The following is a 27,166-nucleotide window of genomic DNA, read 5'->3' as shown; positions in this document are numbered from 1 at the left end:
GGGGAGAAGGGTGCAACAATGAATGAATGGAATCCCAAAATCTCTGTAGATGCTCATTGAAATGAAAAATAAACAACCTAAATTTAAAAAAGAAATTAAAAAAAAAGTTGCAAATAGAGATACCATTCGACCCAGTAATTCCGCTACTGGGAATATACCCCAAAGAGACCATAACTGACATCCAAGCAGATATATGCACACCCATGTTTTTTGCGGCTTTGTTCACAATAGCAAGAAGCTGGAAACAACCTAAGTGCCCATAAACAAACGAATGGATAGACTTCTCTATCCATTTGGTATATTCACATAATGAAATACTATGCTACATTGAAAAACAAGGAACTCATGCAATATTATTCAAAATGGGTGACCCTGGAGGACATGATGCTGAGTGAAATATCTCAGTCACAAAAGGACAAATACTGCATGGTGCCGCTGTTGTAAAACAGGACTGACCTTGGGTTTGGGGAGAGACTGAGAAAGATGGGTTCAACAATGTATATACTACATTGAAACAGATGAGGGAGAAAACTTTAAAAGGGATATGTGATTAGGTATCTTTGTCATGACAGGAGTCCAGAGTGAAGGCTGTATAGTAGAGTGAACCTGGGGGGAGGGATTGTAAAACAATGAAAGAGTTTTTCTTTTACTTTTTCAAGGGGGGAGGGTTGGGAGAGGAGAAAAGTGCAAGAATGAATGAATGGAAATCCAAATAAATAAATACATAGATAAATAAATAAAAAGGAATGACCAACAGGGTCACATAATTTGGTAGGTGGAGGGACGGATGAGTAATGGAAATGGGAAAGATCTGGTGGGGGTCTGGAAAGCCAGGAAAATGGTGGGCATGGTTCAATGGTGATTAATTTTATAAAATATAACAAGTGAGGATGATTGTATGAAACAAAACATGAATGAAGGGTAGTGTGAAACACAATGTATATGAACTTTGTAAGCGAACCAATATAAATTTTTTAACAAATAAAATTTTTAGAAATGTATGGAAGAAATGAACACACACTGTACAAATAAATAAATAAACTTCTCAGGTTGGAAGGCATTCAAAATACAAGTTGGGGACAGTTCCCTCTTCAGAATAGAACAGAAGGTAATGAATTGAATGGAGTCAAAGTTCAAGGACCTTCATTTGCTGAAGTGGCATAACTCAAAATAAGAAGAAACAGTTGCAAATATCCACTAATACAGAATGTGGAATGCACAAAGTGTGAATCAAGGAAAATTGGGAGTTGTCAAAAATTAAATGGAACTGTTTGAAGATCAACATCTTAGGCATTTCAATAAGCTGAAATAGCCTGGTATTAGCATGTTTAAATGGACATGGATATGGCCTACTATGATAAAATAACAAATTGGGGAGGAACACTGTCAAAGCCATTGTCAAAAAGAATACTTCAAGATCCATCCCAAAGTACCATGCTGTCAACAACAGCATAATATCCACGTTTATTGCTGTTATTGTTAGGTGTCATTGAGTAGTGTATGACTCATAGTGCCCGTTTGAACAACAGGTCCAAGTCCTATCCCGTCCTGTGTTATCTTTACACTTTCTGACACACTTGAGCCCATTGCTACAATCACTGTGCCAATTCATCTGGGCGACGGTCTTCCTCGCTTTCTCCAGCCCTCCACCTTTCCTGGCATGATGTGCCTCTCCAAGGAACAGCCTTTCCTAACAACCTGCCTTTTCCTTGACTGTTGGTGCTTATGTCTGAATGATAGTAGTATTCACTGGACTTCCTTATATGTGTATGGATATTAACCTGTCACTTACAATGTTGTGCTTCAAGATGGATCTAGAAATGACTTTCTTAACTATGAAAGCAACTCCATTTTTCCTCATCTTTTTATCTCCACAGAAATATATCATATGATCATCTGACTCAAACAGCACCATGCCAGTCCATCTCATCTCACCAATGCCTAGTATGTCAATATTTATGCGTTCCATTTCTTCCTTAACAATATCTATTTTTTCTATATTCATGATTCTCACATTCCATGTCCCAATCACTAGTATCTGCTTACAACTGTTCCTCTTTCTTTGTGTTTCCATACTTGAAAACTCCATCTCAGCTGCCATTTCTGTTATTCTACATGTCATACACAGGGTTTTCAGAGGCCTGCTATTTCAGAAGTGGATGGCCACGCCTTCCTAGTCTATCTTAATCTGAATGATCAGATTTAGAGAAGTATCAGACAGACCAGCAGTTTACAGTAACTGAAAGATCTACCCCTAATTGTGGAGTTAACCATTAGTATCAGTGTTGTCCCTGCCTTTGGCACAAGTGTCTTTACCCACTTATTTCGCTGCTCCACCGTCCACCAGGATATCAGATATATGCACCAACAACCAGAGCCAAGGAAGAGGAAAGAGAAGATTTCTACCAACTTATACAGAGATCGATCAAACATGCAGTCAAAATGTATTGATAATAATGGGTGACTGGAATGCAAAAGCTGGGAACAGAGAAGAAGATTCAGTAGTTGAAAAATATGGACTTGGTAACAGAAATGGAGCTGGAGAGAGAATAACTGAATTTTGCACAATCAATGACTTATTCATTGCAAATATGTTTGGTTTGTTTTTTTTTAATTATTCTTTTTAATTTTTATTTTATTCTTTTTTACGTGTACTGTCAAATCAGATCTGACGGGTACAGGAAGAGATTGCCCCCTCCTTCTCCAGCAGAGCATCTGGTGGATTTGAACTGTGTACCTCTGAACAAATATGTTTTTTAAGAGACATAAACACAAGTTATACATAGGAATTTCACCTGGCGGTATGCATGGGAATCAGATTGATTACAGCCGCAGGAAGAACTGCTGGAAAAGCTCAATATCAGCTGTGAAAACTAGGCCAGGAGCTGATTGTGGAACAGACCACCAACTACTCATATGCAAGTTCAAGCTGAAACTGAGGAAAATTAAACCGAATCGACGGGAACCAAACTATGACTTTGAGTCTATCCCACCTGAATTTCAGAACCATCTCAGGAACAGGTTTGAGGCCTTGAACACTAATGGGCAAAGACCAGATGAGTTGTGGGAGGATATCAAGGGTATCATCCAGAAAGAGTGCAAACGGTCCTTGCAAAGACAGAAGAGGAAGAAAAGACCAAAATGGATGTCAGAAGAGACTCTGAATATTGCACTGGAGTGCAGAGAAGCCAAAGCAAAACAAGGAATTCAAGATACTAAAGAGTTGAATAGAAGATTTCAAAAGGCAGGGTGGGATGATGAAACAAAATATTACAATGAAATGTGCAAGGAGTTGGAGTCAGAAAATCAAAGGGCCGAACTTGCTGAGCATTTCTTAAGCTCAAGGAACTGAAGAACAAATTCAAACCTCGAGTTGCTATAATCAAGGATGCTTTCGGCAGAATATTAAATGATCCAGGAAGTATTAAAGGAAGATGGAAAGAATATACTGAGTCACTGTAACTAAAGGAATTGGCAGACACAGAAGAATTCCATGAAACAACATATGAGCAAGAGCCTATGGTAATGAAGGAAGTTCAGATTGCTTTGAAGGAAATAGCAAAAAATAAGGCCCCAGGAATAGATGGTATACCAATTGACATATTTTCAGCTAACAGATGCTGCCCTGGACGTGTTCACCATGTTGTGCCAAGAAATCTGGAGAACGACCACTTGGCCAACTGACTGGAAGAGATCTATATTTGTTCCCATCCCAAAGAAGGGTGACCCAAAAGAGTGTGGAAACTATAGAACAATATCATTTATTTCACATGCAAACACGTTTCTACTGAAGATTATCCAAAAGCCACTGGAACAACACATCAGCAGAGAACTGCCGGAAGTCCAGACTGGATTTAGAAGGGGTCATGGTACTAGGGATATTGTAGCTAATGTTAGATGGATCTTAGCTGAAAGCAGGGAGTACCAGAGGAATGTCTATCTGTGTTTCATTGACTATGCAAAGGCATTTGACTGTGTAGATCATAACAAACTATGGCTGACTCTGAGCATAATGGGAATCCCAGAACAACTGATTGTGCTAATGCGAAACCTACTTGGACCAAAAGGTAGTCGTCAGAACAGAGAAAGGAAACACTGCATGGTTCAAAATTGGGAAGGGCATATGCCAGGGGTGTGTCCTGTCTCCATACCTTTTCACCTGTATGCAGAACAGATTATCCGGGAGGCTGGGCTCTATGAGGAGAAATGTGGGGTCAGGATTGGTGGAAGATCTATCAACAATCTGCGTTATGCAAATGACACAACCCTGCTTGCTGAAACTGAGAAGGCCCTGAAGTGCTTGCTGCAGAGGGCCAAGGACTGCAGCCTCCAATAAGGATTGAGGCTCAATGTCAAGAAGACAAAGATTCTCACCACTGGGCCAATTGGCAGCATCAGGATGGATGGTGAAGAGATTGAGATTGTTCACAGCTTTAGTTTGCTTGGCTCCATAGTCAACACTCTCAGCACCAGTAGCCAGGAAATTAAAAGACATATTGCGATGGGAAAGTCTGCTGTTAGGGACCTCTCCAAAGTACTGAAGAGCAATGGTGTCCCTCTGGAGACTAAGGTGTGTCTGATACAGGCCATGGTCTTTGCAATAACTTGTAATGCATCACAGAGTTGGACAATGACTAAGGAGGATAGAAAGAGAATTGATGCCTTTGAGCTGCGGTGCTGAAGAAGAGTATTGAATGTACCATGGACTGCTAAGAAAACAGATTCCTCCTGGAGAGGGTTAAACCGGGCAGCTCCTTAGAGGCAAGGATTCTGAGGCTTTGTCTGACATACTTTGGACCTGTTGTAAGGAGGGATCAGTCCTTGGAGAGGGACATCATCCTTGGGAGGGTGGAGGGACAGTGCAGGAGGGGAAGGCCCTCTATGAGGTGGATTGATTCAGTGACTGGGCTAATCGGGATGTGTGTATCAGAGACAGTGTGATTGGCACAAGACAGAGCACAGTTTAGGGCTGTTGTACATAGGATCGCTATGAGTCACAAGTGACTCAATGGCACATAACGACAACAACATGCCTAAAGTATGAAGACCAATATGACCATTATTCAAACGTAAGCACCAACAACTAATTGGAAAGGTACAGAAATTGAAGATTTTTACCAGCTTTTACAGTCTGACACTTATCAATATACAACCAGCATGCTAGTATAGGTGATGAGTCAAGTACTCTGGATGGGTTATCAGGAAGGATCAGCCCCCTAGAGATGGACATCGTGCTTGTTAAACCAGAAGGCCATTGAAAAATAGGAAAACCTTTAACAAAATAGGTCAACACAGTGGCAGCAACCAAGGGTTCAAACACAATAACAATTATAAGAATGGTGCAGGACAAGGCAGTGTTTGTTTACAGGGACTCAGGTGACTTAGTGGTGCCATGTTTTATTCCCTTGTTAACAGCATCACTATAAGCTGGAGCCAACTCAATGGAACCTAACAACAATAACAATACACTTCATGAAAAGAAGGGAGACATAAACAACTAATGTGACATACAGGGTGAGAATAAAGCCCATTCCTTCCCCCACCCCCATTCAAAACTTGAAATTTGTTTTAAATTAGATCATATATGAAAAGACATTGTAAGTAGTACTATACAAATTCCAGATGTTATAATTACCAAAGTTTGAAAAATTCTGACGCTGATGTTAAAAGCAGCCATTGTTCAAGAAGAAAGCCACTTGAATCATTTTAAACTTTCTAGTAGCCACTGAAGAGCAGTGATGTCAGTCAGGAGATTAAGGTGCACCTGGTCCAGGTCTTTGCAATTACTTGCCATGCATTAGAAAGCTAGACAATGATTAGGTATGATAGAAGGAAAATTGATGCCTGTGAGCTGCGGTGCTAGAGACTATTGAATACCCCATCAACTGCTAGGAGAACAAACAGGTTCAACCTAGAGAGGGAGAAACCCTACTGCTCCTTGGAGGCAAGGACTCAGAGACTTCGTCTGGCATATTTGGGTATGTTGCAAGGAGGGACCAGTCCCTTGGAAACGAACATCATGCTTGGGAGGGTGGAGGGAAAGAGCAAGAAAGGATGACCCTTCATGAGATGGATTGATTCAGTGACTGAGGTAATGGGAGTAAGTGTATCAGGGACAATAAGGTGGGCACAAGATAGAGCAGGGTTCAGAGCTGCTGTACATAGGGTCCTTATGAGTCACAAATGACTCAATAGCACATAACAGTAACAGTAGACACGTTTAACAAAAGATAAAGGAGTAGGTACAATTATTTGTAATAGTATTTCTATTTAACTCAATATATCTAACAATATTTCACAAGTTTAGCTTTCTATAATATCTAAAAATCAGCAAAACAAAACGTAATGTTTAGCATTCTTTTGTTCACATTAAGCCTCTAAAACCTGGTGTGGACGTTACACTTTCAACTTAAGTAGCCATACCTCAAGGGCTCAGTCCCTGCTGTCTTGGCTCTCATACCGGACAGTATATGCTTATAGTACTAAAAGTACTATATGTACTAAAAGTACTATGGTTGTGCTTCCCCTAACCTGGGAGCAAGTTAAATATGGTTATTAACGCTAACCTACTTCCAATGACCTGCCAGAGCCATTCCAAGGACAGTGTTCTAGCTGACCAATGGCAAACCATGGTTGCAAAGAACTATGGGTAAGGCTTTCAAGGTCAGCATGAAAAATTAACTAACCCGAGTACCCCTGCAGACCAGCCAGCAGAGGGTGCATTTTCTGACTCCTAGCTACAAGAGATCCCAGAGTAAAGGAGGTAAACAAGTAAGGGGTCCAAGTTCTTGCCCAATGTTCATCTTTAGGCATGTTGCCTACTGAGCGCTTAGTGATTTCATTGATCCTTTTTGCTCTCTAATTCTTCTCATATGGATAGAGGCTTTGGTAATTCTTTATGTCTACTCATTTTGAACCTTGCCCAAATTTAGGGACCACATAACCTGACAGAAGCTATCAAACACTGGACATTTTTAAAAGAGAAAGTCCAAAACATACACATAATTCATCTTTAAATGAGTCTGATTTTATCCACATGGATAAAAACCCACGGATCGTTACTCTCTGCAGAGAAGCAGCAGCTGTCACCCAAGCCAGCCGCCTCCCAGGGTTTCCGTGAGCAGCGCTGCCTCCACTTCTAATTGGGAACAGAGATACTCCTTGGGTGACTTCCAGCACGATCCATCACACCAGAGACAGCTTCTGTGCAAACCGAAGCAAATCGGTTTCCAAATAAGAAAAAAGAAAACCCTCTTAGACAAACAAGGAAGCGAGCAGAGAAAGTCTCTTAAAAAAAAATACAAATACAAACAAAAGCAAAGCAAAAAATAATTGTCATTGAAGTGCAGTGGCTTGTCTCCAAGACAAGGCACCGTCCTCTCGGATAGAGAGTAAATGTACAGCCTTTGACACAGGTTTCCCAAGCCTGCCACCCAACGCACCAAAAGAAAAGCTTCCACAGGCTTGTAGGAACCACGGAGCTCATTAACAGGATGTGGCGAGATGAGTCGGAAAGCGCGGCTCGGGAGCACACCGAGTAATTAAATCCCAGGTCATTTAAAAATGCAAACGCCTTGCGTGGTACAGACTCACACTGCCTCTGACTCCTTCTCCTTCACTTCTGGCGCAGGCTGGAGGCTTGGGAGCCTGCGAGTCATATCCAGATTATAATAAAATATGCCATCTAAAAAAACAGATTAAGACAGTTCTTCTTTGGGGAAATATACAAAGAGAGGAGCTGTCTGTTAGCTGTCGAGTTTGCAAGAGATACCATCTTTCGGGAGGCTGCGCTCTGCCAACAGACAGACTACCCCAAGGGAAATCGTGGTGAAACACCCCGACAAGGTGCATCCATCCATCCATCCATCACGAGCTCTCCCTGACACAGGGGCCTGGAGACAGGGCTGTGGTGCACAAGGGAGGAGAAAGCCCAGAGACAATGGCAGATGATCCTTCTGCTAGAAGGAGAGTGTTTCGATTTCTTTTCTTCCCACCTGCTTCAAATTTTTCTTCGAAATTACAAATGAGTCTTTGTTTTCTTCTTCTGTGTGCATTCTTTGTAGGAGTTCATCCTATTTCCTTGGATTTCTGCTTCAACTTGAAGCAAGAAGCTTAAGAATCATTGTTTCGTTTAGCTCCATCAGACCCTCAGACTCCTTAAACAGGCGGGAAGAAGGACACGGGTTCTCTCAACTGCACAGAGGAAGAGATGAGGTGAGGGTGGAATGTGTCGTGGAATGACTTGTGCCCCCTAAAAGATGAGTTTCATTAGGAAAATCTGTGGTCCAGGACTTTTCCAGAGCAATGATGGCTAGAGATCCAGGCCATGGACATGTCAATTAATTGCTTGTTATGCATCTGAGAGTTGGAAAAGGATGACAGAAGAAGAATCAATATCTTAGAATTGTGGTGCTAGAGAAGAGTATTGAGCATATCAGGGACCACCAAGAGAACAAGCTGGTCTGTCCTGGAGAGGATGAAACCAGGTTTCTCCTTATAGGCAAGGATTTAAAACTCTGTCTCACATACTTAGGGCATGTTCTCAGGAAAGGCCAGTCCTTTGAGAAGGACATTATACATGGAAGTTTGGAGGGTCAGCGCAGGAGAGAAAGATCCCTGGATAAGATGGACTGACACAGTGACTATAGCAATGGGATTAGGTTTGGAGAGACAGTGAGGTTGGTTCAGGAGAGGACTGCCGGTGTTCAGAGGGTCACTATAGGTCGTAGTCAACCTGACAACACATAAAAACAACCAAATTACATGTCAAATTTAATACACTCATAATTCTCAGTGGTTTGGCAGTTAGGCAATTATGTAATTTAATAGTAATAAAATTATTTAATCCTCTCCTATGATGTGAAGAATGGGAATCCCAGAACATTTAATCGTGCTAATGCGAAACCTATGCTTGGACCAAGAGGCAGTACTCAGAACAGAGCAGGGTAACACTGCATGGTTCAAAATTGGGAAGGGTGTATGCCAGGGATATGTCCTGTCTCCATACCTTTTCAACCTGTATGCAGAGCAGATTATACGAGAGGCTGGGCTCTATGAGGAGAATTGTGGCATCAGGATTGGTGGAAGATCTATTAACAATCTACGTTATGATGAAACCGAGGAGGACCTCATGCACTTGGTGCAGAGGGTCAAGGACTGCAGCCTTCAGTATGGACTGAGGCTCAATGTCAACAAGACAAAGATTCTCACCACTGACCAATTGGTAGCATCAGGATGGATGGCGAAGAGATTGAGATTGTTCACAGCTTCAGTTTGCTCAATCCACGGTCAACACTCTTGGCACCAGCAGTCAGTAAATCAAAAAACGTATTGCGATGGGAAAGTCTGCTGTTAATGGCCTCTCTAAAGTACTCAAGAGCAACGGTGTCTCTCTGGAGACTAAGGTGCGCCTGATACAGGCCATGGTCTTTGCAATTACTTGTTATGCATCAGAGAGTTGGACAATGACTAAGGAGGATAGAAGGAGAATTGATGCCTTTGAGCTGTGGTGTTGGAGAAGAGTATTGAAAGTACCATGGACTGCTAGGAAAACAAACAGATTCAACCTGGAGAGGGTTAAACCAAGCAACTCCTTGAAGGCGACTGACTTTTAAATACCAAAGCCCTCCACTCATCCTGTTGACTCTAAACAAGAGGCTTCCCACCCACAGCTCATTGTTAGCTAAATCCAGTTAATCCAATCAGTTCACACACAATTATGAAATAAAAAACAACCAGTCCACACCTGACCCTCAATCAACACAAAACATCCCCTTACAAGAGAAAAAAAGATAGAGCAATAAACAGAGAATGAGTGACCTCATATCCCTAAGAAAGAAAAGCCTACAGCTGAGGAGATCCTGTGGACTCAGGGTCCCTGTGCTGCATGAGAAACCCTCTGGCCCAAGAGAATTCTGATGCCAAACCATGTGACAATCACCCAGCAGTAGATGCTAAAAGTCTAGAATCTTCCTCCACAGAAAGACTTACCTCAAGTCTAGTACCCTAGATTTAAAGTTTTAACCTCCTGAACTGTGTGATTGTGGATCCAAGTAAATTTAATTTATTGACTTCAGTCTTTTTGTCATCTGAGATGGACTGACAGAGACTATACCAATGGCCCTGAGTATATACGAGATCGTAAGGATGGTGCAGGATAGGGCAAGATTCAGATCTTCATAGGGTTGCTAAGAGTTGTAGTCAACACAATGACACCTAACTGTGAGAAAGTCCATTTGTTTGCTAAAGCCAACCATTTGAGTTCTTTTGAATATAGCAGAACAAGATAAGTAGTGGAAAAGGCTGAATCCAACACAGCCCAGGAATCATCTGCTCATTCATCAGGGACACTGTTTTCTTGGTGGCATCTACCTCCATTTTGCAACTCATAAAGCTCTCAATTGATAGGTTTACACTGAAGACCCATCTCCCAGGCTGCACCCTGCAGATCTTTGTTCCTGCTTCTTTCAGATTCCCAGGATAGCTACACAGCAGGACCAACCGATCTTCAATATTGCTTCTGGTTCCCTCTCTCTGCTGCACTCACCATGACCTGAAGTAGGCACAGAAGGAAGACGTCAAAATTGAGACATCTGAACCCCAAGGAGCACACTTCTGCTCCATCCCCATACACTGAGGTCTACGAGCTGAGCCCCCATAAGCCACTCATACTGTAAAAGGTAGCTCACAGCCAGCAGCCAAGAGGGTGACACTGGGGGTAGGGAGAGAGGTAGGTTAGATGGTAGGAAGAGTTTATATTGTCCAAGGGAGTAAGGACTAGAAAGTACACAGGGCAGTTCTGGATGGCAATTCCTGATTGTGTGACTCATCAGTACACACTTGGCCTTGATCTCCTCATCCACAAAACCCACTTCCCTGGTCTGGAATGGGTACAAAAGAGATAATGGAAGTAAACTGTCTGGCACCAGTCCATGAATGTGAACTCCCTGCTTTGGACCCCTGAAAGCCTCTCTCTTCCTATACTTTTTGGGAAAGGTGCCTTGGCTTCTGACTTTCTCACAGCACCAGCATGAATCCCATGGTAGGATGGAATCCCATGACAGGATAGAATCCCATGACGGGATAGAACCCCATGGCAGGATGGAATCCCATGACGGGATAGAACCCCAAGGTAGGATGGAATCCCATGGTGCTGTGGAAACTCATAGTGCAGTGGAATCCCAGGCATTATAGAATCCCATGGTGCAGTAGAACCCTATGGCATGGCTTTAATCTTTGTGGATTGGGAAGAAATCTGGGTGGAGCCCCAATGGAAGAGGCACAGTTTTGGTCCTCCAGTCACCCAACAATTATCAAAGATTCACTATGTGGCATCCACTGGGTGGAGCAAACAATTCAGACACCTGGCTGCTAAGGGAAAAAGATATAAATTCAAACCAACCCAAATACACCAGAAGCTTTAACACTTGCTAATTTACTTGTAAAAAAACTCAGTCACTGAAAATCATATGGAGCATATTCTACTCTTACATACATGGGTCACCATGACTCAGAGACAACTCAGTAGGAGATAGTTTGACTTTTACTTTGCACCAGGCTCTGCTCTGGCTGCCAGGGACACAACTGCAAACAAAAGGATACACTCTCAACTCTGTTTGAGCCAAAATTCAAGTCACAATTATATTCACAGTAGTAAGCCTTACATTTTTCCATCAAGGCAACTCAACTAAACAAAAGGGCAAATCTTTTATTCTAGTGAGGGTGAAATATGATGGGACAAGCGAAAGTCATTACATGGTGGTCGGTGCTTTGGAGAAAAACTAAGCAGGGGAAGGGAAGCCAGCACACCAGGGATGCTGTGAGAGAGTGTGACATTATTAAATATGGCCTGGGAGGCACAGGCTGAAGGAGGCCATGCTGTTGTCCAGGAAAAGCCCTTCCAGGCTGAGGAGACAGCAGTGCGGGGCTCCTATGCGTGCAGAGCACAGTGAACTGGGCGAACAGCTTGAGCAGGTTCAGGGAGCTGCAGGAGTTAGAGCTCTGCTTCTGCTCTGAGTGTGGTGACGAGCTACTGGAGGTTCTATTTAACAGATCACTCAAAGAAAATAACTCAAGGGAGGTAAAGGGGAGAAACATGGAGACTAGTTAGAATGTCAGTGCAAAAATGGACTGAGCCCACACTGAACCTGGGGCTCGGAAGAGAGCTGTGTCCATACAGACAAAGCCGTGAATTCATGCTTCATACTCCAGTCATCAGATCTGTTCTGGAGGAAGAGCGGGTTGAGAAGTCACTTGCGCATGAGCAGGAGCACCCAAACACAGTGAACTGGGGTAGAGGCCAGACGTCCAGGACTAAGGGGCAATCAACAGGGTGGAGCCATGCCAGAGCAAGTCCAGAGAGAAACAATTCACCAAGAAGCGAGAAGACTGGCCTAGCTGAAGGTGGGAGGAAGAACCCAGCCAGACGAGCCTTCCTTAGCCCACCAGCCAGACAAGCCTACCTTAGCCCACCATGGAAGTCAAAGCTCCTGTAAAAGCAGTCAGGAGACCCTCCAGGTCCTCTCTGTGCTCCAGGCTGGTTTCTGAGAGCATGAAGGCAGCTTGTACACGCTGTGGATCCAGCCACATACACAATCTGTCTTCAGTGTACAAGATGTGTACAGACTTGGGCCTTTTAAAAAAGTCAGTGACAGGAGTTCCCATAGCAGCCCAGACAGCACAGTTACCCAGCTGGGTAGAGAGCGGCCTGCAACAAGCACGTCATTGGTACTGGGACAGGGACAGTGCTCTCTGAGACCCCTAGTCCATCTATGATGCCTCCTCACACTTGTAAGGCCAAGTACTCCAGACACACCATGCACACAGCTCTCAGAACAACCATGAGAATCCAGGAGAGCAGCTGCTCTCATCTGCATCCCATAGATGAAGGATGGAGCCTGGAGCGGCTAGGTAAGACCCCAAAATCAGAGCCACTGGGTGAGGGGTCTGCATGTGGACTCCTGAGTATAATCACTGTTAGGTACTGTCCCCTCTTCACTGCTGTTCTGCACAGTGAAGACTCTTGTGACCTGAAACCAATGAGCAAGAAAGTGTCACCGTGGGCCAGGCCTCCCAGGCCAGGCTGGGAACTGAATGGGAGGCTCGGGGCATGCCTCTCTAGTTCATGTTCTCTCATCTGTGAAAAGAGCTAAGCCAGGGTCTCCATGCAGGAGATCCAACACTGTCCACCTCCATCCCTTTAATGAAGCACTCAGCTACTTACTAGTCAAAAGGTGGATGGTTCAAACCCACCCGGAAGTACTGCTAAGCCTAGAGATCTGCTTCTGGAAATTCATCACATTTTCTAGCAACTCTGTAGAGTCCACTTCTACTCTGCACACCTGGTGTTGCCATCAGTGAGTATAGCTGGTGACAATTTAGACACAAGCCCCACATGTGCCCCTGCCTGCTGAGTGCTTCCCTGCCCACGAGAGTGGACCAGGCAGCAATGTGACAGGGTAGCTCCACTACCTGATGACCTGTGCTCTAACCACAGCTTTTCTAAGCCAGTGGAAGAACCTCTGCAGTAGGCGTGCCAGTACCTACCACCACCCAGCCCCTGTGCCAGCCAGCCCCAGGACCCTGCCCCATGCCACAAGGCCCAGAAGATATGGACTCAGCCCCACAGACACAGCTCTTTCCTCAAAACAATCAGGAAGGCCGTAGGAGCAGACCCCTGGGCATCCAGTCACAGCACCGAGTGGGGTCCAGAGTGGCCTGCCCCTCTCTCCAGCTCTTCTACTTGCGAGGCAACTGAAGAAGCTGCCATCGCAGGCCTGGAGGATGGATGGCTGCAGGCTCTGACACTGCAGGAAGGAGATAAATGACTGGTCATTTCCCCCTGATGCACTTGAAGGCATCCATTCTCCGAGCCGTACCAAGCTCAGGCAACCCCCCGCACAGAGCAGATAAGCACTGACAGATGGGGGTGGGAGTGGAGCGTCCTTCCCCCTCAGAAGGACACAGCCAGACTCCTCGGCAGGCCTGGAGAAGGTCACGTCGTCCATTGGCTCACACCTGGCTGGAGGCTCCCCGGGTCCTTTCGTGCGCCTCCCCCCGCCCGGCTCATCCATCTGAAGAACCCACAGCTGAGGAGGAGGGCCGGGGGCAGAGGGAGCCAGCTGACAGGCTCATCAATCTCAGGCTACATGCTTGGCACATCGGCCTGCCTTAAGTTGTTCCCAGACTGGGAGGGTGTTGGAGGAGTCAGGGGGACTGTCTTAAGGCGAGGAGAAATCGCCCCGAACATCAGAGAGCAAATGGTGGGAGAAGCCTGGAGACTATTAAAATGTGGGCCATGCACAAAAGCAGTAGGGAACTAATTAAGATGCAGGATTTTCAAAAGCTGGGGAAGTTGGCCGCAGCCCGCTCCCATCTGTAGAGCTCTGGCCGTTCAGAGCAGCAGGGACAGCACCCAGGCTGAGGAACAGTCTCCACCGTGTCCAAGGAAGTGTCACTTGGGCCTGTCTGCCTGGACAGCTCTCCCGGCACGTGCACCTCTCTGGGGTCCATGTGACCTGCTTCTGGGCTGGCTTTGGAGTACTCTAAGCTATGTCTCCCTAAGGTTTTCTGTTCTGCTGCTCCTGTGGTGAGGCAGCCATGTTTGTGGTTCTTCCTCCTCAGCCACTGAGGGATTACCCAAAATAAAACACAGAGAAATAACCAGAAACCCACGTTGCAGTGGTCTCTCTGCCATCTTCCTTAGAATTTTACACGCCTGGAAAGTCATGCTGTTTTCCTGTGTCCAGGAGCAGAAGGGCTTTATCAGGCCTCAAATACATTTCAGGAGCAGAATGACCACCTATTGTAAAACAGTCCTTCCAGTTAAAAAATTCCTAAACGAATATGTGAGCTGGGTCCTGGAGCAACGTGGCACCTATTCCAGCAGACTCCCACTTAGGGTTCTTGCCTTGGCCATCCCACTCAAGTCCTCTGGGAAATTAACTTCCTAATTCTATGTCACAGTTTCCCTCTAAATTAAGATACTATCTGCCCTAGACCAGGGGGACCAGAAGGTCTGAGGTGGAAAGATGCTAAATTGATCTAAGCAGGCTATCTGAGCATTGAATCCAGAGGGACATGGTAAAAAAATTTCACTCCTAGTCTTTTCCTCTGCTTCCCTAAAAAAGAGAGAGAGAAAGAGAAGTTAAAGAACTCTTTTTTTCTTTAATCAGTTGGCTTTTGCCCAACATCTGTCTTGCTTCGGGGCCTTCTGCTGGTTATTTACCATCCATCTACCTCTCTCCTGCCAGCATGCCTCCCTCTTTGTAAGGACGGAGCTCCATTATGGAGAAAATGGCCCGGTGGCAGCCCTGTGCTGGCACCAGGCATCTGCTTGAGTTTTCACATCTTATGAATTGTGATGTCTGGGTCCTGAAACACCTTGTGTTTGCCTCTGCAGTCAAGTGCAAGCAGCAGAGAACAATGAACACAATTGTCAGTGGAGTTGTGCACGTGTGTGCTGTCCTTCAGATGCCCAGGCAAGCAGGGGTTGTGGTATGTTTATTCAAGACTAGTGGGAGGGGTGAAAAACACATAGGTCTGAGGACACTGAGAAGTCTTTCAAATTCCAAAGAGCTCTCTCCAGCTCTCTCACCCCCATCCTACCCATACACGTGCATGTCTTCCTTTTCACCAGGCAGTAAAGAAATAAAGGAGGAACCGCAATTTCACTGTGATGGGACAGGGGAGCAGAAGAGTAGACCTGTGAAGTCACTCTATAAGAGTCTAATTTAAGAGAGTTCTGGTGACCTAGTGGCAAGACGCTTCACTGCAATCCCAGAGGTATGCGGTTCAAATCCACCAGATGCTCTGCTGGAGAAGGAGGGGGCAATGTCCTCCTGTACCAGTCAGATCTGATTTGACGGTCCATGTAAAAATAATACAATTTTTAAAAAAATAAATAATTTTTTTTTAAAAAAAGGCTCTAATTTAGCCCAGACTAAATTGACTTCATGGCAGCCAAGCACAATGTCTTAATCATCCCCAATAAGCCATGCCCTTGGAGGGGCTGAACCGGAAGCAGAAGGCACTACAGCCTTGTCCTCAGACCTTCTCCAAAGTCCCTCAGGACTCCTGATCCCGTATCACCTTACTCTTATCCTGACTTGGTGTCTGAACAGGGCTAGTGGCTGTACTCAACCAGTTGAGCAGAGGTCAGAGACTGGGGTCAGGAACAACTCTAAGCAAGAGTTCATCTGAACTATTAACAAGTCTAACTGCGTACCCCAAAAAGCTACACTGAAGTCCCAACCCCTGAACCTGCAAACGTGCCCTTGTATGTTATGATACTTAGGTCACACCAGAGTAGAGGTTCCGAGTCTCTGAGTGGTGTTTTGTAATAACAGTAGAATAGACATAGACCAATACAGAGGAGAAGCCAGACTCCCTATGAAGAGCCATCTACAAACAACCAAGGCACGCTAAGAAACAGCCACAGCTCCAGAGGCAGAGAAAGATGAGGCTCTCTCCCAGGAGGTCATGGGCAGAGATGGCCTAACTCTGCTGGCATCCTGAATTTAGACTCCTAGCCTCCAAAACTATGAAATAATAAAGTCTTTTTCTTTAAAGCCATCCACTTGTGGTATGTTTTTGTTTGGGTTTGTTTGGGGGTTTTTTATTACAGGAGCACTAGATAACTAAGACACCAGCTTTTGTTGCACTGGCTGGACTCAGGCTGGAACACAAAGAAACAATGGGAAAGATGGGCTGAATGTGGGCATGATAAATGGCATGTCCTTATAACTCATGGAAGGGGCTGGCATTGAAGGAAAGCCCTTGTTATGGGTTATCTCGGGCAATTCCGCTCCAGGACACTATTCCACTTCACCGTTACAGAAATGAACACATTACAGCATAGTGCTGATGGTGGCATTCAAGAGCAAGCTTCAAGAGTCATAGACCTAGATTTCGAGAAGGCAGACCACACAGGAGGCTGGGAGGGAACAAAGGAGAGGAAGTGGCTGGTGATGCGGCTCAAAAGATCGGCTGATCAGCTGGTTGTTCTTTCAGTATTAACTCTGTCTCCTGGGTTCCACAGATTTAAAAAAGTTCAGCTGATTTTTTCAGGGAGAAATCAATTCTAGGGTTTTAGTAAGGGTTGCCCAAAAAGGATTATATGTAATGTATAATTTGCTTCCCTCACTCACACTTCCAAGCTTGGAAGATGAGCGAAACGGTCATATTCTGCAAAGGTGTGTTTTCTGGTTTGGGGTTGAGGCTAGGGTCTGGCTCTTGCTCATGATATAGGGTGTGAGCTGATCAAATTTGGGCTCGTATTTAAAAAGGCTTTTGGGTTTTGTGGATCTCGTGAATAAAACAGGCTTTGAAGCAGGAGTGGCATCCACTTCTAAAAAAGCTTGCCTCCAGAAACTCTATGAACTTGGAGAAAAGATGAAAGTTTTGCATTCAAGACTTTTGTTCATAAGATCGCTATGGATTGTCTACAACTCTACACAACTTAACAACAACTCCACTCTTCACAGTATCTTGGACATTCTTCCATTTTTATGGCTACATTGTCACAAGTGAAGGTCAATGGGTAGAATAACCAGTTTGCACATGATTACTAACTGAAGAGTTGGCAGTTCAAAGCTACCTAGAAGCATCATGGAAGAAAGGCCTGGTAATATGCTCCTGTAAGATCACAAACACCAAAAATCCTACAAACTATGATTCTATTCTCAAACAATTCAAGTTGAATTGCAATCCATTTGACCACAATAGGTTTGTTTTGAGGGGTTTTGTTTATTCCTTTTTATAATATATTGAACTTCACCCAACAATGTCACTTCTGCTAATTTTCACTCTCCATTTATTTGTTGCTGCTGTTATAAACAATGTCACAATGGAAATTCTTGCACATTTTGAGTACGTATTTATTTTGAAGTATTTGTTCAAATCTATCTGGTCCTTGTAAAGAACTCAAAAAAGGGGGTGTTCTTTCAAACAGTAACTGTGGATCTTATAAAGGATGATAACAGAGCAGCTGAAAAGTGTGCAGGGTGTGCCCTACATGGAGTCACCTGCCAAAGGGATACACAGATCTAATATGATCTCCGCCAGCCCGGCAAAAGCAGCACCAACAGAGTCCCTTCTTTTATAATGGCACCACATAACCAAGCTGAGGCCTTAGATGAAAGACGTTTTTTGAAATATTGGCTTGTGTGAAAGGTTCTAATGTAAATTTGTGTCACCACTGGGGAAAAAAACAGTTACATTTCTCTGGTCCTACTGTACCATGTCCTCTCGAAGGACCCTGGCTGTTTGAGGCTTCACCCGTTATCACTCGCTCTCAGGAACTCCCCAGGCATCTATATTCACAACCTGCAGTGGCAGCCTGGTGTGACTGCACATTCTGAGAGCCAGGTCTCCTTACATGGGGACAAAGAAACAGGACAGGATCAGGATATGAAGGGGGGGGGGGGGGGGAGGAACCAACATGCCAGGCCATAGGCTTTGTGGGTTTGTTTTGGCTTTTTTAAAAAAGAATGCAAAAATTAATAGATAAATTAGGTTAAGGGAAAAGCTATAAAGAAAAAATATTTGATGAGATGTAATTAATTACATGAATCAATTGTAATCTAAAACAATTATTTTAAAGGTATATGAATGAGTGAAAACCAATATGATTTGTACATTTTTACTCAAGCAAAAGTAAAAGAGTAAAGTAGGCTTAGCGGTAGATTGGATTCCTGAAAGAGAGGGGAACAAGTTCATCTGAGAAGGAGCTCTGTCATTTGAACAGTTTCCTACTCCATCTGATTATTTTGTCTTAGCATCTGGGCTGTCGTGTGGGTGAGCCCAAGTCTGCCAGAATCAGAGCTACACCATAAAAGCCCCATCCACATAGAGGCTGGTGCTCACCTTTCCAGTACGCGTCCTCCCACACAAACTTGACCGCCTCCATGGCCAGCCAGCCTTTGACCACCTGAGACTTGGTGCTACCACTCTGTCTCATGCTTAAGGCAGCTGCTAAGGAAGCCTTTCAAAGGCGCAGGCACAGATAGGACGTGCTGCTGGGGGCTTGGCTAACAAATCAACAGCCTGGGGGTTCCCTTTTTCACATGTCTTTAAGGTCTGTGCCTAAGGCATGTCCACAGTCCACTGTGACCGCCAGCTGTTGATGTGAGTACTAGGAGCCAGCGTAGTCAAAATATTAACAACAGAAGAACCAGGTATTAGCATGTGCCTCAGTCCTACTCATAACGGGACTGCTGGTTGAGGTATACAAGCAACACAGTGAACCCTCTGTGGCTCTGTCCCAGGCTAGCGTCTCTCCTCTACAAAATGGGCTTAGATCATGTTTGCTCCTTTCCTCCCTCCCTACCAAAGCTATGAGGAGGACCTAAGGCAGTAATGTGTAGGAAAATATCTTGTTAAGGGTTTTGTAAGCAATAGCTTGCTTCAAATACTGATTTTGATGCTTATTAAGTCAAAACCACCAGGGTGGCCCATCCACAGTATGGCAGTGATTAGTGGATTGGACATAAACTTAGTCAGACAATCACCTTTTCTGGAACTTCTTGGTCCACAATTACTGATGGAAGAGGTCTCCATTGCTCCTGGGAGTTGTTGTTGTTGTTGTTGTTGTTAAGTGCTGTAGAGTCAGTCGAGTACTACTCATAGCCACTCTGTGAACAATAGATCTGAACCCTGTCCTATCCTACAACATCCTTATTGTCCTCAACACATTTGCGTCCATTGCCACAGATTCTGAATCAGTCTGTCTTGTTGAGAGTCTTCCTCTCCTTCACTGACCCTCCACCTTTCCAAGCACATTGTTTCTTTATAAGGAATAGCATTTCCTAACAACATGTACAAAGCTTCATCACTTTGCCTCCAAGGAACACTTGAGCTGCACTCTATCCGAGACGTATCTATTTGTTCTTCTGGCAGTCCTCAAGATATTTCGTACTCTTCTCCAATACCAGAACTCACATGAATCCATTCTTCTTCTGTCATCCTAATTCATTGTTTAATCTCCCAGATATAAAGCAGGTAATTGGGAAGACTGTAGCTTGAATCAAGTGCACCTTAGTCTTTATACCAACATCATTGCTCTTCGGAACTTTGGAGAGATCCCTGAGAGCAGACTTTCCAGTGCTATATGTCTCCCAATCTCATGGCTTCTGGAGAGGTGAGTGCCAACTCTACGGCTCCTGACGTAGGAAAAATTGTTAGAGAGAAAAATCAGATTTTTCATTACAATGCGTGAGCCCTGGACGCAGCTGTGTCTGGAGTCAGGAGAATCTTTAGATTTATTTTTTAAGAAGAAAATATTGTTAACATTGTTTGTGGGTTTTGTATTGGTTTGGGTTAAGTCAGCCTATCTGTCAGGAGGAAGAGGAAGCAGGGAAAAAAGCATTTAAACCTGGATATTGAGCAACTTGAATTCACTACCTCATAAATTACCATACGGCTTTAAAGAAGGCCCTTAACCTCCCTGGACCTCAGTAAAATAAACAGTTGAAGTTGATAAAGGCTAAGACACTTTGTAGTACAAAAGAGCCTTTGAATTTTATGAAAGAAGATCCAATGAGTCTGATAGAAAAGTATGCTTAATTAAGATCATTTTTCTACAAATGTTAGGAATAAAGACTAATAATTTCAGATTAGGGTCAACTATGTATAATGAAAGTCTTCAAATGACAAAATTATGGCTAATATATTCTCATACATGCACAAATATTCATTATATTACTGGTTAAATTAGAAATAACAAGTTACAAACAGCCTAGTTAAATAAAATACAGCACAATGAAATAGCGCGTCATTGTGAAAAAAGAGATGCTGATATTGTCAACATCTAAGGCACATTTTTAAAAGACAAAGTACAAGGTACTTGTATTGCATCAATTATTTTTTACAAAAAGAAAAAATGGTATCACTATAATTCATAATTTGTAGTACAGACTATAAAGAACTTTCAAGAAATGGGACCACAGACTGCCTATTAAAAGACTAGGTCTGATTGTTCATTGTATAATATTGTGTAATATATCCTTTCAATGTTAAAGCATGTAACTGTATTAGCTACTTAAAATCACATTATTTAAGTGTTTTTATTAAAAGAGTGGAAAAAGGCAAAAATATCATTAGACACTGCTTGTTCAAAGTAAACATCCAGCTAGAAGCCCCCAGGTATCATGATGGTTATTTTACAGATAAGCCACAATGAGAAAAATACCCAAAAGGCTCAAACAAGTAGACAAGTCTAACTAGTGCTTGATGTGTGAATAATTCTCCCCTCAAAAGGGGAGAATTACTTGTCCAACTCAGAAACTGTTTAGAACTGGAGGGTTCTAAATGGAGTTGATTAAAGTTGTTCAAGTGAGGCTAAACCAGGGTTAATCTCATCATTTATTCATGCCACTTCCAAATGACCATGTTATTATGTGCCATCAAGTCCCCTGCAACTCATACAGACCCTATGTAAAACAGCCATAAGCGTTGTTCTATCCTGTGCCATTCTTACTGTCTCTGACACACCTACCCGCATCTATCTCAGTCACTGAATCAATCCATCTTATCAAGGGTCTTCTTCTCATGCATTGTCCCTCCACCCTTCCAAGCATGAGGTCCCTCTCCAAGGACTGGTCCCTCCTTGAACATGTTTAAAGTATGTCAGACAAAGCTTCAGAATCCTTGCATATACCATAGAGTTGGAGTAAAGAAGGAAAGGACAAAAGATAAATCGCTCACATCAATAATTATTTGTTATATTCCATTCAGAAAGGAAGATTATGTGGAACCATGTTCACTTATTTATTGGGTAGCCTCTTTCAAGACCCCCGTTTCTCAAACTTTATTGTGCTTTTGGAAACCCTAGGAAGCTTGTTAAAATGCAAATTCTAACTCAGCAAGTCTGGGTTGAGGCCCAAGATTCCCTAATAGGCTCCCAATTGATGCCCCTGTTACTCGTCAGAACTACAAGTGTGTTTCCAGAACCATGCTGACCAATACTGGCAGCACTAGCCACTTGTGGGCCCTGAATACTTGAAATGTGGCTCATCCAAAGGTTAGAGGTGCGAAAAAGTACAAAATGCCCACTGAAATTCAAGGACAACATAAAAAAATATATAAATTAAAGAAAATGCAAGGTATCTCTTTAATAATTTTTATATTGATTAAATGCTAAAATTATCACCTTTTTTCTGAAGGAAATAAAATATATTCTCATTTCTTTCACTTGTTTCCTTTTTTAAACGTGGTTACTAGAAGTGTTAACGTGACACACATGACTTACATTGTAGGTTGGCCGGACTATGTGTCAACCCATACTCTGTGGTCCTAGGCCAACCTTCCTTGACACTTAGAAGTGTCTGTAAATGGTAGTTTATAATTGTGTAAGGACATCCAGGTATCAGGAAGGAGCACCTTGAAGTATCTAGCTCCTACCATCCTTAACAAACAAAATTGCCAAGCAAAATCTGGATTGACATGAGCAATCAAGGTGTCTTTACCATGGAGCTATGAGTGAAAGCCCCCAAAGTGACTGGAAGCAGGAATTTTGTAAAGGAAAAGCAGCCAGGAACATGTGGAAAGGGAGAAAGAAGGGCCCAACCACCAACACCATGGTGATAGGGAGAAAGAACATCTCAATTAAGTATTTGTGTCACTTGGTAGGGAAGTTCCCACCAAGGTAATCCATCCACATTTTAGCTCCTGGAACTGCCCCTAAGAAAGTGGTTCCCTTAAATCCACAGCAAGCCCTTGTCCTTACTACCACCCAGGTGGCTGTAGGGCCATGTGGTCAGCACTGTACTAACAAACTGACCAATTCCCTCAGCATGGTTACAAAACTATCCACATCGTCTAGAGGGAAATTTTTTCCCCTTCATTTTATTTTTTTTCATTTATAAGGTAGTTTGCTTAAATTATGATCAAATTTCTGTATCATTTGCCACGTCCTTGAAGTAACCACTACAGTAGCCTTCTAATTACATGATTTTTTTTCCACTTTGTTTGCTTACACCATTCGTATACATTGTGTTTCACACTATTCTTCACTCACATTGTGTTTCATACAATCATTTCGATGAGTGATGTTTTATAAAATTAATCACCACTGGAGCTTGCTCATCAGTACCCTGCCTTTTCAGGTCCCTGCTGGATCCTTCCCATTTCCTTCAACACCTCCCTCCACCCATCAAATTGTGCAACCCTGTGCTTTCACCCCTACGCAGTAGAAGGATATTTTAAACTCAAAGTCTTCCATGTCCATGTCCAAGGTAAGTTCTATTTTTAAGGAACTGGTTCCTTTCCAGGCAAAATGGAGCCAGTAAGAGAGGATACACAATCCTAGATAAGGTTCCTTTACTTGAGGGCAGTTCTCACATGACCCAGCTGAACTGTAGCTCCTTCAGGAAAGTCATTCAACCAGGGCCTGCTCCCACCTGCTGCTTGCAGCTTTCCTTGTCTCTTTAAAGGATTGAGAGCAGGAGACACCTGAAGAGGAAAGGCACTCAGGGGGACACACGGACACTTTCATGTGAAAGTAGGCCTAACAGCACACCTTCGAGTACCACAGGGGTGGTGCTTGCTGTCTTGGAAAAATCAGCTTTACAACAGTGCTCCCCACCTCTCCCCATCACACACAGCCAAGCACTGACCAGGTTTGATTTCTAGCAGTCTCAGCTTTGGATCCTCTGGCGGGTGTAATCGTCTCTTCTTGCGCCAGCAGCGGGCAGGGTACGTGTACAGTTGGCCAGGGGCAAGGCCTGTAGACAGAAAGCATGTAAAGGTTAAAGGCTCCATGCTGGAAGCAGCCTTAGAAACCACCTCATCCAATTCTTACTTGCAATAGGAGGAAAGTGAAACCCAGAGAAATGGACTTACCCAGGTCACAGAGGTGGTTGATGGCAGACACCAAAGCAGAATAGAGGTCAGCTGACCCCAGAACCCTCTGTTCAATCCACCCTGCTGCCTGTCCCGGTTAGCCCAGCACAAAAGGATTCACCATCTTTACCAAACCAGTCCTACACGCTTGGCTTGGGGATGGAGGGCCTGTCAGAGGGCCCTGCCAACCACAAGAGGGGCCTTTAGAGGCAATACCTCTGTGGCGTTCCAACTACTACTGCCATTTGTTGTGGTCCACATTAGGCAAATTCTCTTCAAGGCACAGCACTAGTCTGCTCACTCTAAGGACATCTTGAATGAAGAAATATTTCAAGAAAACAAATCAAGAATTCTGTGCCCCTCTTTACTAGCTTTTCCCCCTATTAGTTGCTGGCAGCATGCTGAAATCAAAGGGAACTCGTAAGTAACTGTGGAGAGAATACAAGCCCACTCTGGGGACCAGCATATCTGCATATCCCTGCCCGCCTGCCACTGCTTTGTACCACGCTGCCTCTCCCAATAAGAGCCACCATTTGTATTTGACTTTTGACATCAAAGTTCCACACCATCATGATCATCTCTCATGCCAATCACGCCAAAATTGTTTCTTGCTTATCAGATAACATTTTCCTGGTTTCTATACACATAGTGTGGCTGGCAGAGTCCTTTGAGGAATATGGACTCTTCACATTAAACCATAATCTATTGACAAAGGGAACAAGAGTGTAGGAGAGAGGAGGAAGGTGTTGAAGACTAATAAGGTGGTTAGCATAACCAAGCAAGTCAACCAGCCCAGGCCAAAAGAGTTAGGACAAGCAAGTTGTATGTCCTTTTCTTGTCAGAATCCCCAGAGCCAATCTGGTGCTTGACACATGGGAGGATCAAACATACTATTTGTTAAATTAATGAATCATGAACAAATGAATATTCCAGTTTGCCTTTTAAGTTACAAGTCTCTCTTCTGTAGGTAGATGTAACCACTGGCAGCTGTGAGGTACAGAAAGTATCGCAAGAGTGTCAGTGAACAGGTTCAGGACATATTAGAACCTGTTGTTGTTGTTGTTGTTGTTGTGCACTGTCGAGTTGTAATGGACCCATAGCTGACCTGCTAGTGGGTTTTCAGAGGCAGTTAATTGCATGGAAGGAGACTGCCTATCTCTCTTTCCTGGAGCAGCTGGTGGATTCAAACTGTGTGCCTCCGGGATTACAGCACAGCTTCTTAACATTGGGCCACCAAAGCTCATCTGGCATCCTACAGCTCCCTACTGCCTTCATTTTATCCCTTTCACAAAGAAAATCTACAGAAGTTCATTGCTATATATTCATTTTTCATTTTTACCATTCATCTCTATCCATTCACTGGGTTACGAGTGCAAAGAAGGAACAACTAGGCCGGCTTTAAAGAGCCCAAAATATGCAGGTCTTATCATGCATTAAGCATCACTTTTAATCACATAACTGCATCTGCAGATTGAAAGACTAGGGACAAGGAGTGGATTCTAACACTGTCCCCTTCAATTCTTAAAAACCATTAAGTGTGATGGAGACTAAAGTATCTAGTAAAATCTCTGGTATTTTTAGTCTCTAGGTAGGCTATGCTGCAATCCCAAAGACATGCGGTTACAATCCACCAGCTGCTCCATGGAAGAACAATGGACAATCTCCTCCCATGCAATTTAACTGCCTCTGAAAACCCACTATGGGATCAGCTATGGGTTGGTTCTGACTCAATGGTACACAATAACAACAAACAACAGGACTCTGATGGCCTACTAGCAAGAAGCTGCACTGCACTCCTGAAGGTACATGGTTTGAGGCCACCAGCTGCTCTGTGAGAGAAAAATGGGAAATCTCCTCCCATGCAATTTAAGTGCTTCCGAAAACCTACTGGTGGGTCAGCTATGGATCGGTTCTGACTCTACAGTACACAACAGCAACAAAAACAGCCGGGCTCCAACAAGCTAATGGATTAATAGTCAATCTAACACTTGACTTTGCTAATAACTTCATGTCACACACTGTCGTTATTGTTGTTATGTGCCAGTGAGTCAACTATGATCCATAGTGACGTATGAACAACAATCCTGAACCTTACACTATCCTGAGCCATCTCTGACACACTTACCCCGACTGTCACAGTCACTGTGTCAATCTATCTCATCTAGGGTCTTCCTCTCCTCAGCTTACCTTCTACTCTTCCAAACATGATGTTCATCTCCAAGGACTAGGCCTTCCTGGTGATTTGTCAAAGTATGTCAAACAGAGCTTCAAAATCCCTTCCTCCAATGAATGAACTAGTTTCGTCCTCTCCAGGACAGACCTATTCGTTCTCTTGGCAGTTTATGATATGTTCAATACTCTTCTCCAGCACAATTCAAAGGCATCAATCCTTCTACTGTCATCTTTAGTCATTGTCCAGCTCTAAAATGTGTAATAGCAGTTGAGAAGACCATGGACTACAATCAGGCACACCTTAGTCTCTAAACTGACATTGTTACTTTTTAGCACTCTGGAGATTTCCTTGACAGTAAAATTACACCAAAGCAACTCATCTTTTGATGTCCTGACTTCTGGTGCCAACAGAGTTGACTGTGGATCCAAGTAACACAAAATCATCATCAACTTCAATCCTTTCTCCATCTATCATGATACTGCTTATTGGCATGTTAGCAGACTCTTTAAGATCTTAGTTAGCTTCCTGAGCTTTGAGGGCCAGAGCTGTTGCTAATTTATAGAAAACTAAATGAGTAAAAGAAAATAGGAATCACTATTTCTTCTTCATATAGTATAAGTTTGACTTCTTTGAGGGATGGCTGCCTTTGCTGGGATTAAGCTCAAGATTTCTGATGTGGTTCTCTCCAAGTCATCCCAGAATAAGTACATAGATCTGGGTGCATTTTAGATGTTCAGGCCACCTCTGGGGCTGGTGTGCCTCAGGATTCCAGAGATGTCGACAAAGGTTGACTTGCTATTCCATATCCCATAACTATCACATCCCACAACTGATTCTTAAAACCCCTACTCAGATTCATCTTAGGTTGCTGATTCTAAAGCCAGGCCAAAACCGAAAGCACATGTAAGACTTCTTAAAAATACTAATGCTCAAGGTCAACGCCAAATCTACTCAGAACGTACATGGGATGGCGGAATCAGACAACAGTCTGTAAAGACCTTTTACATTTCTCCAAAGGCTGACCAAGAATATTATTTGGATGATTTCTCTGATGCATCAAACTATTTTAATGGTATTTCTTGTAACATCCAAAAGGCTCCCTGTACTTTCCTCCCAAAGTGATGGTAACTATTTATTGGTTGCCTTCCTCAACAG

At 43.6% G+C, this 27,166-nt stretch overlaps 1 protein-coding gene across 2 annotated transcripts in view; it reads right to left on the bottom strand.

Moving 5' to 3' along the window:
• The window catches only part of DPF3 (D4, zinc and double PHD fingers, family 3), a 389,049-nt gene that overhangs the window by 172,424 nt on the left and 189,459 nt on the right, over window positions 1-27,166 (bottom strand). For both annotated transcript variants that reach the window (XM_006884717.1, XM_006884718.1), the window contains exon 3: window positions 23,613-23,720. In XM_006884717.1, the coding sequence (XP_006884779.1) occupies window positions 23,613-23,720 (108 nt within the window). The remainder of the gene's footprint in view (window positions 1-23,612; window positions 23,721-27,166) is intronic.

The sequence above is a fragment of the Elephantulus edwardii genome, unplaced genomic scaffold (genome assembly GCF_000299155.1).
Source record: "Elephantulus edwardii isolate Elephantulus edwardi_28Jun2011 unplaced genomic scaffold, EleEdw1.0 scaffold00037, whole genome shotgun sequence".
Classification (NCBI taxonomy): domain Eukaryota; kingdom Metazoa; phylum Chordata; class Mammalia; order Macroscelidea; family Macroscelididae; genus Elephantulus; species Elephantulus edwardii.
Note: the sequence above shows the minus strand (reverse complement) of the source record. Positions and strands in the feature narration are given on the sequence as shown.